This window comes from Mytilus californianus, unplaced genomic scaffold (assembly GCF_021869535.1).
Source record: "Mytilus californianus isolate M0D057914Y unplaced genomic scaffold, xbMytCali1.0.p SCAF_1, whole genome shotgun sequence".
NCBI classification, from domain to species: domain Eukaryota; kingdom Metazoa; phylum Mollusca; class Bivalvia; order Mytilida; family Mytilidae; genus Mytilus; species Mytilus californianus.
The window spans coordinates 76,113,274-76,125,921 of NW_026262581.1; the positions used below are offsets into that span (position 1 = coordinate 76,113,274).

The window sequence follows — 12,648 nt, forward strand, 5'->3', positions numbered from 1 at the left end:
CATTTTTGATAACCATCATAGGTCAAGGTGAGCCATACATCCTCTTTTTAGACCCATTAAGTTTGAGTTATAAAGGTTTCATTCAGTGGGACCCTTATCTTCATGTCTGTTATTTATTTACAAATGTCACGAACAGATACTGCTGTACAATTAAAATTTACCACATGTTTGTAATGAATAAAGTATATTAGGTACCAAATTCTCCAAATGACAAAATATTTCAGAATATGGCTGCACATAATCTACTGCTTTGTTTTGCTCTTTTAATTGCCTGTATAATTATTTGAAAAAAATACATTAAGAAGCCATAGTTTTTATCTTTTTTCCCCAGACACCTAAACCACAGGATACAGATCAAGGACCAGTTACTGTAGAACCTAAAGTGAACCAGGAACCAGAACCATTGCAGCTGGAAATAGAACAGGAATCAGACGATGATGAAGAAGAGAGTTTAGAAGAAAAGTTCCAGGTAAAGCTAAGTATTACTTTCAAATAGATGTGATATGTTTTTACTTTAGACACAGGTAATGTTTTGATGAATGTACATGTAAGAGGGTTCGGTTATTTACCAAAATGTACCTAAATGTTATTACATACCATAATTGACTTAACTAAATCAAGATGGAATTAAAAGCTTCCCATAGCTTATGTTTGCACTTTTCCTTGTACATATACAGACTAAATATATATACATAAAGCTTTATGTCTTTTGTTTGAGAAGGAAAAATATGTACTGGTGAATTGCATAAAATAATTGTTTTTCTTATTTTTATCTGATTTATCCTTTTCCTGACCTGTTGATTATTTTTATTTAATCAACGTGTGGTTTGTTTGATCTCATTTCTTCATTGGTTAAAATTGGATTATGACGTCAAAGTTTCTTGCTTTCCTTTGAATTTCCTATTGAAAAAAGGTGTTTATGTTTGATAACTTTACATAGAAAGAACACTATCTTTTTGCAGATGATTTGAAAATATTGATTAGAATTGTCTATATTGTCTATAAATCATTAGAGAAACAGATTCCACTACCAAATCTCGTCTTTAACTGTCTGGAGTAGATAATATGGTATCACACTTGATGCAGTGGTAGAATCTACAAATTATGTACTGTTTTTTTTTGTTTTTTTTTTTCAACTTGATACTCACGTAAAGAAGGCAGTATAGATCTCGATCCATCCACCCCATTTGATTTTTATTTAAAAGATGCTGTTGTCTTTGATAAAGATCATGTTTAACTTTACATGTTTTGATTGGTTAATTTTCATTGTCCATGTTGCTTCCTTTTGTTAATTAATTGCCTCACTTCAGTACATTAATTCTCCTTTTTGATCCATTTTGGTACATTATTACTATATTTCAGTACATTTTGGACATTATTAATCTTTTTTGGTCCACTTCACCCCGTTTGGATAGATACTACCCAAATGTATGGACTTAAGGACGTTCGCTACTCTGTTTCAAAATAACAAGCTTTTTAAAAGGCTGATTTAAATTGATAGTATATAAATAAAGAAACTAAAATAGCAGAAAAAAATGAAAGGTCTGTGTGCTTGTTTTCGAGATATAAACCATTGAAAATCTGGCGGGAAATAATTCTCTCTAGATTTTTCATACATTTATCATTGGCACCTTTTTTCTTTCAAAAACGATGAAAAAATAACAAGGATTTTATAAGATTTTCAAAATGACATTTTAAACTATATGTAATCAAATTATGGAAAGAAAAGTTGGGGTTAATGGGCAAATTTTTTTAATGGCACTACATGGATAAAACCAGAGGATTCCGAACATCTGACAAAAATTCAAAAACCCAGAGGAGCGAACATCCTTAAAAGTTTCTTTATGAAAGATTAAAACTTTAAAGGATAAAAAAATGTGAGTATTTTGATCATTCTGTCTTTGATCTTACCTACTCATATTGTTTCTATATAGCTATCAATGTACACAAAAATATCAAACATTGCCAATAATTACTGATGTCATACTCATTATGACATGCCTATAAACAAACTAATGTCACTTTAAAATGACTTTACAAATTGACACACATATACATATAGTGGCAAAAAATAATTAAAAACCTCAGTTGAAAACTTTATGTTGCCTTTGAAATTAAATATACTCAGAATTCTTTTAAAGGTACATGTATTAAAATATACTGGAAAAAGTATCAGTGACACAAACTAAAAGAGACAGTTTAAAATCTAGGAGTTTGTTAGAAGATATTAAAGATGAGATCTCATTTCAATTTCAAATTTGAAGAAACCATCAATGAAGCTTAAGTTATTTAAGATGAAACTAGAAACTTATACTGTGTCATATTTTGTCGTGGATGACTTCTATTACAGGTTCTACCTATTGTATTTATTGTTAATTTGTTCTCGTCCTGAACATGTATGAAATATTTACCACTGGACATTGAGCAAACAAAAATCGATCAATCCTATTGAATCAATTCTATTTTACAGTTTGATCCACAAGTATTTGAAAATTTAGAATGGGAGGTTGAATGTACTGCTGATGTATGGAAAGCCTTGAGGGACAAGCATGTTCTCCCAGAATTGAAACAAAGGATTGTCTGTAAGATTCAGCATCTGGCAGCTGGAGAATGGACTCAAATTCTGTGTAAGAGGCTCCATCACGTTCCTGAAACACTACGGTTGTATGAAGCCAAGATCACCAAAGGAGGTAGAATTATATGGGAACTTGCCATTGCTTTTTCTCCAAGATTGAGTGAGTCAGCAGAAAGAATTCTTGAATGCAATGATGAACAGTTGTCAGATCGTCCAGTTAAAGGTGGAAAAATATACTCAGAAATCATAAGAGTATGGGACATAGTCTTTGACCATGACAAAATCTACAGTTCTGTTCAGAGAATTGTAAAATCTCACACTCGTGGTGAGTCTTGTATCATACAGAAAAAGCTGAAGGGTGTCAAACATGATCAGTATTCTAATAAAAAGAAGAGAGTGCCTAGAATTTATGCTGAAACAGACTTTGAAAAGAGTGTCTTGGAGGAAGTAAAGCAGTACTTTCCTCCAGCAAGTGCCAACGAGACAGAATATCACATTCTAAAGTTTTATTCTTTCTCTTCAAATCTTATTTCACACATTTTACAAAACATAGAAATCAAAGTAGACTTTCCATTCCGTGTGACAGACTTGGAACATGCCATCATTAATCTCCAGTCAAACGCACCTATCCTTTTACTAGGTCGAAGTGGTACAGGCAAGACAACCTGTTGCCTGTATAGATTATGGAGTAGGTTTTTATGGTACTGGACAAAAGCTAAGGAGGCTGATGCTCCACTGCTACCAAGAGGTGATATATACAAAGAACAGAGGAACCAAGTACAGGATGAAGAGGACCCAGAAGGTATTGATTAAATCATTAATAATGTTTTCAATTTCTGAAAAATAATCAGTTTTTTTGTGTTGTGACGGGTCAATTAAAATGAAAAATAAAGTTATAAAAAAAGACAGCTCAGCTGGTTATTTGTATTACAAGAGCAAAACTTCTCCATTAAGCCAACAAATCAGAGCAGAATTGTATATAAAGAAAACCTCAAATATTGAAGTTGTATAATTGACTTCGATAAAAAAAAAAGGAAGACCAAGTTGGATACCTGTTTTAAAGCATTATATTTAGAGCTATAAATATATATTTTTATTACCTTCATTCACATAAAGCTGTTTAAGCTCAGTTGTTTTGAAATTCAAATATGCCAATGTTTTATTATGTTCATTTTTAGAAAGATTGGAGAGCAATATAAAATTAAGGAGATGTGGTATGATTGCCAATGAGACAACTAACTATCCACCAAAGTTCAAATGAAGTGGATGTAAGCAATATAGGCAACCGTACTGCCTTAAACAATGAGATAGAAAAGGCCCAGACATCAATTAAGAAAATGGACTTATTAATAACAAAACAATTTATGAAAAACAAATATGACAGACATGAACCAACGACAACCACTAAACTACATGCTCCTGACTTGGGACAAGCACATAAAGAATGACCATATTTGTCAAGCCTGTGATATTTTGTCGCGAAGCAAGACATAGCAATCCTACAATCCACTGTGGTCGTAGGTGTCTGTGCCATTCAGTATTTAGATTCAGTCTGTGGTTTAAGTTTTTTTTACATCAATAACTTTGTGAAACTTTTATTGATTTTACAAAAATTGGACAGCAACTTCTTCAAAATCAAGAAATGGCATCACAAGAAAAAACTTTATTTTTTTTATTTTCTGTATTTAACTAGATAAATGAACTTAAATTTTTGGCAGTCAATAATAATTCACTTTACACTCCAAAACAATCACAAGTGATACATTGGATTTAATGTTCATCTTTATCAATTTTTTTTACATGGTTTTTGTTTTTGAGTTGTGATAGTGGATTTACATTATTTTTCATTTTTTTCTCTGTGATTTCTATGCCATAATATATTTTACATGACTGATATGTACAAAATTTAAACAGAATGTTTATTGGTAAAGAATAAAAGGGATAGAATATTTGAGTTTTAGTCTAAAGTTGGAAAGTTATTAACAGAATTTCCTTTCAAAATTTTCATGCATGAATGAATTTTAATATCAAAAACGGAAATATTTATTGTCCATCAATTTTAAATTCTAGAAGTTGATGATGTGTTAATTGTGGAAGAAAATGTAGCTGTGGACAGACAGATATCCGGAGGAAGTCAAGATGTAGAGGGAGCCACTGCAGCACCAAATGATGAAAATGAGGCTGGAGAAATTGAGGATGTCAACGGACAACAGTATGACCATTTACATCAAATTTTCATCACTAAGAATGCTGTGTTATGTAATGAAGTTCAGAAAAACTTCAGGGAACTTATGCATGCCTGCGATTTAGCTAAAAATCATTTAGAAGCAGAGAATCAAAATTTGCCTAACCGTCTTCAAGATTTGAATGATTACCAGTTTCCTCTGTTTGTAACCTCTCGGCAGTTATTGTTGATGCTAGATGCATCCATAGATGAACCTTACTTTTTTGATCGAACAGAGGATGGAAGTTTGAAGGTTGATATTCAAGGATGGACAGATGGAGATGGACCTCTCAGTATTCTTCCATATCTTCAAGAAGATTCTGATGACGAAAGTGACAGTGATGAAGAAGAAGAAGAGATATTGGAAGAAGATCAAGATAATCAAAACCAAGATCGTCAAACCAGGAAAAGAGTACCTCCTAGAAGAGAGATGACATATGAATTGTTTGCTGAAACAGTATGGCCTCATATGAATAAAGGTGTTGGAAAGAAATATCATCCTTCACTTGTGTGGACAGAAATAATGTCATTTATTAAAGGTTCATATGAAGCTTTATCCAAGCCAACAGGATACCTAGAGAAAGAAGAGTACTTTGACCTTGGAAGAAAAAGAGCGCCTAATTTTTCTGGAGAAAGAGAACATATTTACTCTTTGTTCAAACGCTATGAACATGCGAGGAAACAGAAGTTCTTGTTCGACGAGACAGATCTTGTTCGTAACGTGTATCAGCGTGTGTGTAAACAACAGGATATGAACTGGGTGATTCATCAGATATTTGTTGATGAAACTCAAGATTTCACTCAGGCAGAGCTTTGTTTACTTCTGAGATTGTGTCAGAATCCCAACGATATGTTTCTGACGGGAGATACAGCTCAGGGCATCATGAGAGGAATATCCTTCAGATTCAGTGATCTCAAATCTCTCTTCTTCTATGCCAGTAATTCATTACAGGTAATGTTAAAGTTTTTACAATAGAAAAACAAAGGATATGGGGTATCCATAAATGACATAAAATCAGTACATGCTCAGCAAAAACTCTGTTTTATGTAATTTTAATGTGTGATATTGGCATAACTTGTAGGTGGTTAGGCCATAGCAAAATACACTTTTTTTACTTATCCTATTTATTTATTCCTCAAAATGCCTATCAACTTTAGTTTTATTGAAATTTTCTGTATTAAATTAGGATAAATGTGCATGTCTCCCCAAATGTTGAAGTTAAATTTATTGGCAAATAAAAAAAAAATTCCTACCTACCTACTTACCTCAATGTCCCCCATATGACGCGTTGCAGGGGACATAGACATACCGGACATCTGTCCATGCGTCTATCTATCAGGTCTTGAAAGCACTGTTACATGTAGAATTCTTTAAAGATCAGTGTCGATCAACTATTCTTAAGAGTGAAAAAAAGAATTATATGGAAAAGTTGCATTGTAATCTCTCTCACGTGTACAATTTAGCTTTTGCTTTTAATTTATTTAAAAATCTGCTAAAATGTATTTACAAGGGGAGGTAGCTCTGATGTTTTATATTCACAGTAAAAGATCAAACACTTTTATTCGTATTCTCTATGTTTACAGCAAGATAGTTAGTTATAAAATTTTGAAATTGTAAAAGAAAATTATATACGTCGATCTGAGGCAAAAATGAAGATAATTTGCCTTGGGCTGTTTTATGTAGGCTATTTCGGCCATTTGAGCTTATGTCATCATCACTTTTGCTTAGTCTGTCCATTAGCTTTTGGTCTTGTTCTTAAGAACCATTCAACAGAATGAAACCAAATTTTGCAGAGGTGTTCCTTACAAGGTCCTTTCTGTTTTCATATGATGGAAGATCATTATAATCTTAAAACTTTTAATGTTATTATAATAAATAGACTGAATGATTTCTTGTCAAGCTAAGATATTATAGGTTAATATAAATAAGAAGATGTGGTATGAATGCCTATGAGACAACTATCCATCCAAGTCACAATGAGTAAAAATTAAACAAGTATAGGTCAAAGTACGGCCTTCAACATGGAGCCTTCGCTCACACTGAATAGCAAGCTATAAAGGGCCCCAAAAAGACTAGTGTAAAACAAACGATATAGTTATTCAAGTTAGTTTGTTGGATATTCATAAAATTATTTAATGTGGATGATGTTCATGAAGATTTATAATTTTGTTCTGAAAAGCTTATGCAGTTCACATGTTGGAGGAACTATGCCTGCAGTGTTCAAAATTTTTCAGGAATATTAGATAGGCCTGAGGAGTATTTCTACTGAACCATAGGCCTAATGTGGATTTATTTATTTACAAGAATACCAATTTCTTTGGATATTTGTTATGTAGTTTTGGCAAAGTCTGCTTACAAGTCTTTATAAACTTGTACTTCTTTTAACATTTAAATTTGTGGTTCATACATATTTACCCAAGAAATCCACAAAAATAGGTATCCCACAAATATTTTAAAATGAATCCACAGTATTTCATTTTAGTTTTTAAAAGCATTTGCTTTTTACTGTCATCGTGTATGGCCATTTTGTTTATCTTCAAAATAGAGTTCACACGTTTTTCATTCTACAGTTCTTTCAAGATCAAGTAAAAGTATGTGTTTGCTCCACTTTTGTAACGAAAATTAAGTTTATTTGATTAAGCATTCCTAAAACGCGATATTCAAATAGAAGTTTAATAGTTCACCCTTTCACTTAAAAATTTTGATCTGCTAAAGGTTACGTAACAGACTTCATTTTAGAACGCAGTGATACAGTGAAATTCAGGGCCCTCTTTAGTCTATCGGCTAATCTCGATCCGTCTGGATTACCAATTAAAAGCATACCAACATGATTATTTTATTTTTTTCGAATTAAATTTTGCTGTTTTAAAAGAATGAAAAGGGGTTATCTTGCTTGTTTAAATATCAAAATAATTTAATCGTAGTGTCGTATGGGTAAACCTTACTGTGTTTGCGGATCTGCAAAAAGTCATGTTTATTTCCATGTGGTAATTTTTGCCAAGCCTGCGACGCTCGACATAGGGATAGTGATCCGGCGGCGGCGTTAGCTAACTTCTTAATAGCTTTATATTTTAGAAGATAGAAGACCTAGATGCTTCATACTTTGTATATAGATGCCTTATGCTACGAAGTTTCCGTCTGTCATATGTCCATTGTCCTTGACCTCATTTTCATGGTTCAGTGACTACTTGAAAAAAAAGACAACATTTTTTGTAATGTTAATTTCTTTCTTATTATGAGTAATAGGATAACTATATTTAATATGTGCGTACCTTGCAAGGTCCTCATGCCCGTCAGACAGTTTTCACTTGACCTCGACCTCATTTCATGGATCAGTGAACAAGGTTAAGTTTTCGTGGTCAAGTCCATATCTCAGATACTATAAGCAATAGGTCTAGTATATTCGGTGTATGGAAGGACTGTAAGGTGTACATGTCCAACTGGCAGGTGTCATCTGACCTTGACCTCATTTTCATGGTTCAGTGGTTATAGTTAAGTTTTTGTGTTTTGGTCTGTTTTTCTTATACTGTATGTAATAGGTCTACTATATTTGGTGTATGGAATGATTGTAAGGTGTACATGTCTAGCTGGCAGGTGTCATCTGACCTTGACCTCATTTTCATGGTTCAGTGGTCAAAGTTAAGTTTTTGAGTTTTGGTCTTTCTTTCTAATACTGCATGCAATAGGTCAGCTATATTTGGTGTATGGAATGATTGTAAGGTGTACATGTCTAGCTGGCAGGTGTCATCTTACCTTGACCTCATTTTCATGGTTCAGTGGTCAAAGTTAAGTTTTTGAGTTTTGGTCTTTTTTTCTAATACTATATGCAATAGTTCAACTATATTTGGTGTATGGAAATATTTTATGAATAGCATGGTTCATCTGACCTTGACCTCATTTTCATGGTTCATTGGTCAATGTTTAGTTTACTTGGTTAATGTTAAGTTTATGTGACAGTTGTAATAAAGCTTTATATTTAGGACTATCAACATAATATCAATGATTAGTAAAGAAGGCGAGACATTTCAGCGTGTGCACTCTTGTTGTAAATTTTTGTAATCTTTTACAAAAATCTTCTTCTCTGAAACTACTGAGACAAATTTAACCATACTTGGCCATAATCATTATTAGGGTATCTAGTTTCAAAAATTTGTCCGATGACCCCGCCTTCCAACCATCATGGCCGACTTGGTTAAAAATAGAACATAGGGGTAAAATGCAGTTTTTGGTTTATATCTCTGAAACTAAAGCATTTAGAGCAAATCTGACAGGTGTCAAAAATGTTCATCAGATTAAGATTTATCTGCCCTGAAATTTTCAGACGAATCCGACAACTCGTTGTTGGGTTGCTGCCCCTGAGTTAGTAATTTTTAACAAAAGTTTTGCAGTTTTTATACGACCGCAAAAATATTTTGTGGTCGTATATTGGTATGACGTTGGCGTCGTCGGCGTCGTCGTCCGAAGACACATTGGTTTTCGCACTCTAACTTTAGTTTAAGTGAATGGATCTTTTTGAAATTTGACCATAAGGTTAAATACCACAAAAGGAAGGTTGGGATTGATTTTGGGGGTTATGGTACCAACAGTTAAGAAATATGGGGCCAAAAAGGGGCCAAAAATAAGCATTTTCTAGTTTCCAGACAATAACTGTGGAACGGTGTATGGATCTCTCTGAAATTATACTACAAGTTTCCATACCACATATTTCATGGATCAGTGAATAAGGTTAAGTTTTCGTGTTCAAGTCCATATATCAGATACTATAAGCAGTAGGTCTACTACATATACCGGTATATGGAATGATTGTAAGGTGTACATGTCCAACTGGTAGGTGTCATCTGACCTTGACCTCATTTTCATGGTTCAGTGGTCAAAGTTAAGTTTTTGAGTTTTGGTCTTTTTTTATAATACTATATGCAATAGGTCAACTATATTTGGTGTATGGAAATATTTTATGATGTACATGTCAGTCTCGCAGGTTTTATTTGACCTTGACCTCATTTTCACGGTTCATTTCTCAGTGTTAAGTTTTTGTGTTTTGGTTTGTTTTTCTTCAACTATAAGCAATAGATCAACTATATTTGTTGTATGGAAGGATTGTAAGGTGTATATGTCTGTCTGGCAGGTATCATCTGACCTTGACCTCATTTTCATGGTTCATTGGTCAATGTTAAGTTTTCATGGTTAAGTTTGTTTCTTAGATACTATAAGCCATAGGTCAACTATATTTAATGCATACATTGATTGTAAGGTGTACATGTCTGTCTGGCATGGTTCATCTGACCTTGACCTCATTTTCATGGTTCATTGGTCAATGTTAAGTTTTCTTGGTTAAGACTGTTTCTTAGAAACGATAAGCAATAGGTCAACTATGTTTGGTTTATTGAATGATTGTAAGGTGTACATGTATTTCTCGTTTGTTTTATCTGACCTTGACCTCATTTTCTTGGATCATGTTAAGTTTATGTGTTACTTGTAGTAAAGCTTTATATTTAGGACTATCAACATAAAATCAATGGTTAGTAAAGAAGGCGAGACATTTCAGCGTGTGCACTCTTGTTGGTATTAAGATATATCATTACCGGACTGGTTTACGATGACCGGTTTTTCATATGGAAACAGATTAAACGAAACAATAAAGATTTTGACATTTTCTTCAAAAAACTGAATCCACAAATTTACCAAAATTCGGAACAGTCACTGCATAACCTCCAGTCTAAATTTATTATTTAAAAAAAATGTTTTAAACGATGATGGTTGTTTTTTGTTTTTAAAATTATTGGTGTTCCTTTTTCAGGCCATGGGAAAAACTTCTGGGGTAGCAATTCCTAAGCAAGTATACCAGCTGACACACAACTACCGTTCACATGCAGGAATTCTCTCCCTTGCATCTAGTATCCTTGATGTTATGGTTGAATTTTTCCCAGAATCCTTTGACAGACTGAACAAAGATCAAGGACTCTTTAATGGACCTAATCCAGTCTTGTTAGAGTCTTGTAGTTTCAGTGACCTGGCTCTGTTACTCAGAGGAAACAAACGTAAGACCTCTCACATCGAATTTGGAGCTCACCAAGCTATCTTGGTTGTAAATGATGCAGCAAGAGAGAATGTTCCAGAAGAACTTCAATGTGGTCTTATATTGACAATATATGAAGCCAAAGGTCTTGAGTTTGATGATATTTTGCTCTACAACTTTTTCAAGGATTCACAGGTATGGAGGACTTGCAATGTGACATTAAATTTTGTTTGTCTTCTTTATTGAATGTATATCTTTGTCTGTTTTCAGGTATACCTTACTTATCCATTTTATTAGCTCACCGGGGCTCAAAGGGCCCCATGTGAGCTTATGCCATCACTTGGCGTCCATCGTCTGTCGTCTGTCGTCGTCGTCTGTCGTCGTAAACTATTTCAAAAATCTTCTCCTCTGAAACTACTGGGCCAAATACCTTCAAACTTTAACTAAATGTTCCTTAGGGTATCTAGTTTATAAATTGTATCAGAAGTTTTGATCCATCGACAAACATGGCCGCCATGGCTAAAAATAGAACATAGGGGTCAAATGCAGTTTTTGGCTTATATCTCAAAAACTACATCTTTTAGAGCAAATGTGACATGGAGAAAATTGTTTAATTGGTCAAGATCTATCGCCCCAGAAATTTTCAGATGAATCGAACAACCCATTGTTCGGTTGCTGCCACTGAATTGGTAGTTTTAACAAAATTTTGCAGTTTTTTGTTATTATTTTGAATATTATTATAGATATATATAAACTGTAAGCAGCAATAATGTTCAGCAAAGTAAGATCTACAAAAAAGTTAATATGACCATAATTGTCAATTGACCCCTTAAGGAGTTATTGCCCTTTAAAGACAATTTTACACAATTTGTTCATCAAGTTTGCTAACATTTAAAAATCTTCTCCTCTGAAACTACTGGGCCAATTACCTTAAAACTTTAACTAAATGTTCCTTAGGGTATCTTGTTTATAAATCGGAAGTTTGTATCCATTGACAAACATGGCCGCCATGGCTAAAAATTGAACATAAGGGTCAAATGCAGTTTTTGGCTTATATCTCAAAAACTACATCTTTTAGAGCAAATGTGACATGGGATAAAATTGTTTAATTGGTCAAGATCTATCGCCCCTGAAATTTTCAGATGAATCGAACAACCCATTGTTGGGTTGCTGCCACCGAATTGGTAGTTTTAACAAAATTTTGCAGTTTTTTGTTATTATTTTGAATATTATCATAGATATATATATAAACTGTAAGCAGCAATAATGTTCAGCAAAGTAAGATCTACAAAAAAGTTAATATGATCATAATTGTCAATTGACCCCTTAAGGAGTTATTGCCCTTTAAAGACAATTTTACACAATTTGTTCATCAAGTTTGCTAACATTTAAAAATCTTCTCCTCTGAAACTACTGGGCCAATTACCTTCAAACTTAAATAAATGTTCCTTAGGGTATTTTGTTTATAAATTGTATCAGAAGTTTTGATCCATCGACAAACATGGCCGCCATGGCTAAAAATAGAACATAAGGGTCAAATGCAGTTTTTGGCTTATATCTCAAAAACTACATCATTTAGAGCAAGTGTGACATGGGGTAAAATTGTTGAATTTGTCAAGATCTATCAGCCCTGAAATTATCAGACATTCGAACAACCCATTGTTGGGTTGCTGCCACCAAATTGGTAGTTTTAACAAAATTTTGCAGTTTTTTGTTATTATTTTGAATATTATCATAGATATATATAAACTGTAAGCAGCAATGATGTTCAGCAAAGTAAGATCTACAAAAAAGTTAATATGACCAAAATTGTCAATTGACCCCTTAAGGAG

The 12,648-nt window shown here is 33.3% G+C and overlaps 1 protein-coding gene across 1 annotated transcript in view; it reads left to right on the top strand.

The window, feature by feature from the left end:
- Positions 1–12,648, top strand: part of LOC127707379 (TPR and ankyrin repeat-containing protein 1-like) — a 129,916-nt gene that overhangs the window by 75,896 nt on the left and 41,372 nt on the right. The window contains exons 20-23 of the mRNA XM_052211867.1: positions 332–469; positions 2,471–3,377; positions 4,646–5,751; positions 10,598–11,011. Coding sequence (XP_052067827.1) covers positions 332–469; positions 2,471–3,377; positions 4,646–5,751; positions 10,598–11,011 — 2,565 coding nt within the window. The remainder of the gene's footprint in view (positions 1–331; positions 470–2,470; positions 3,378–4,645; positions 5,752–10,597; positions 11,012–12,648) is intronic.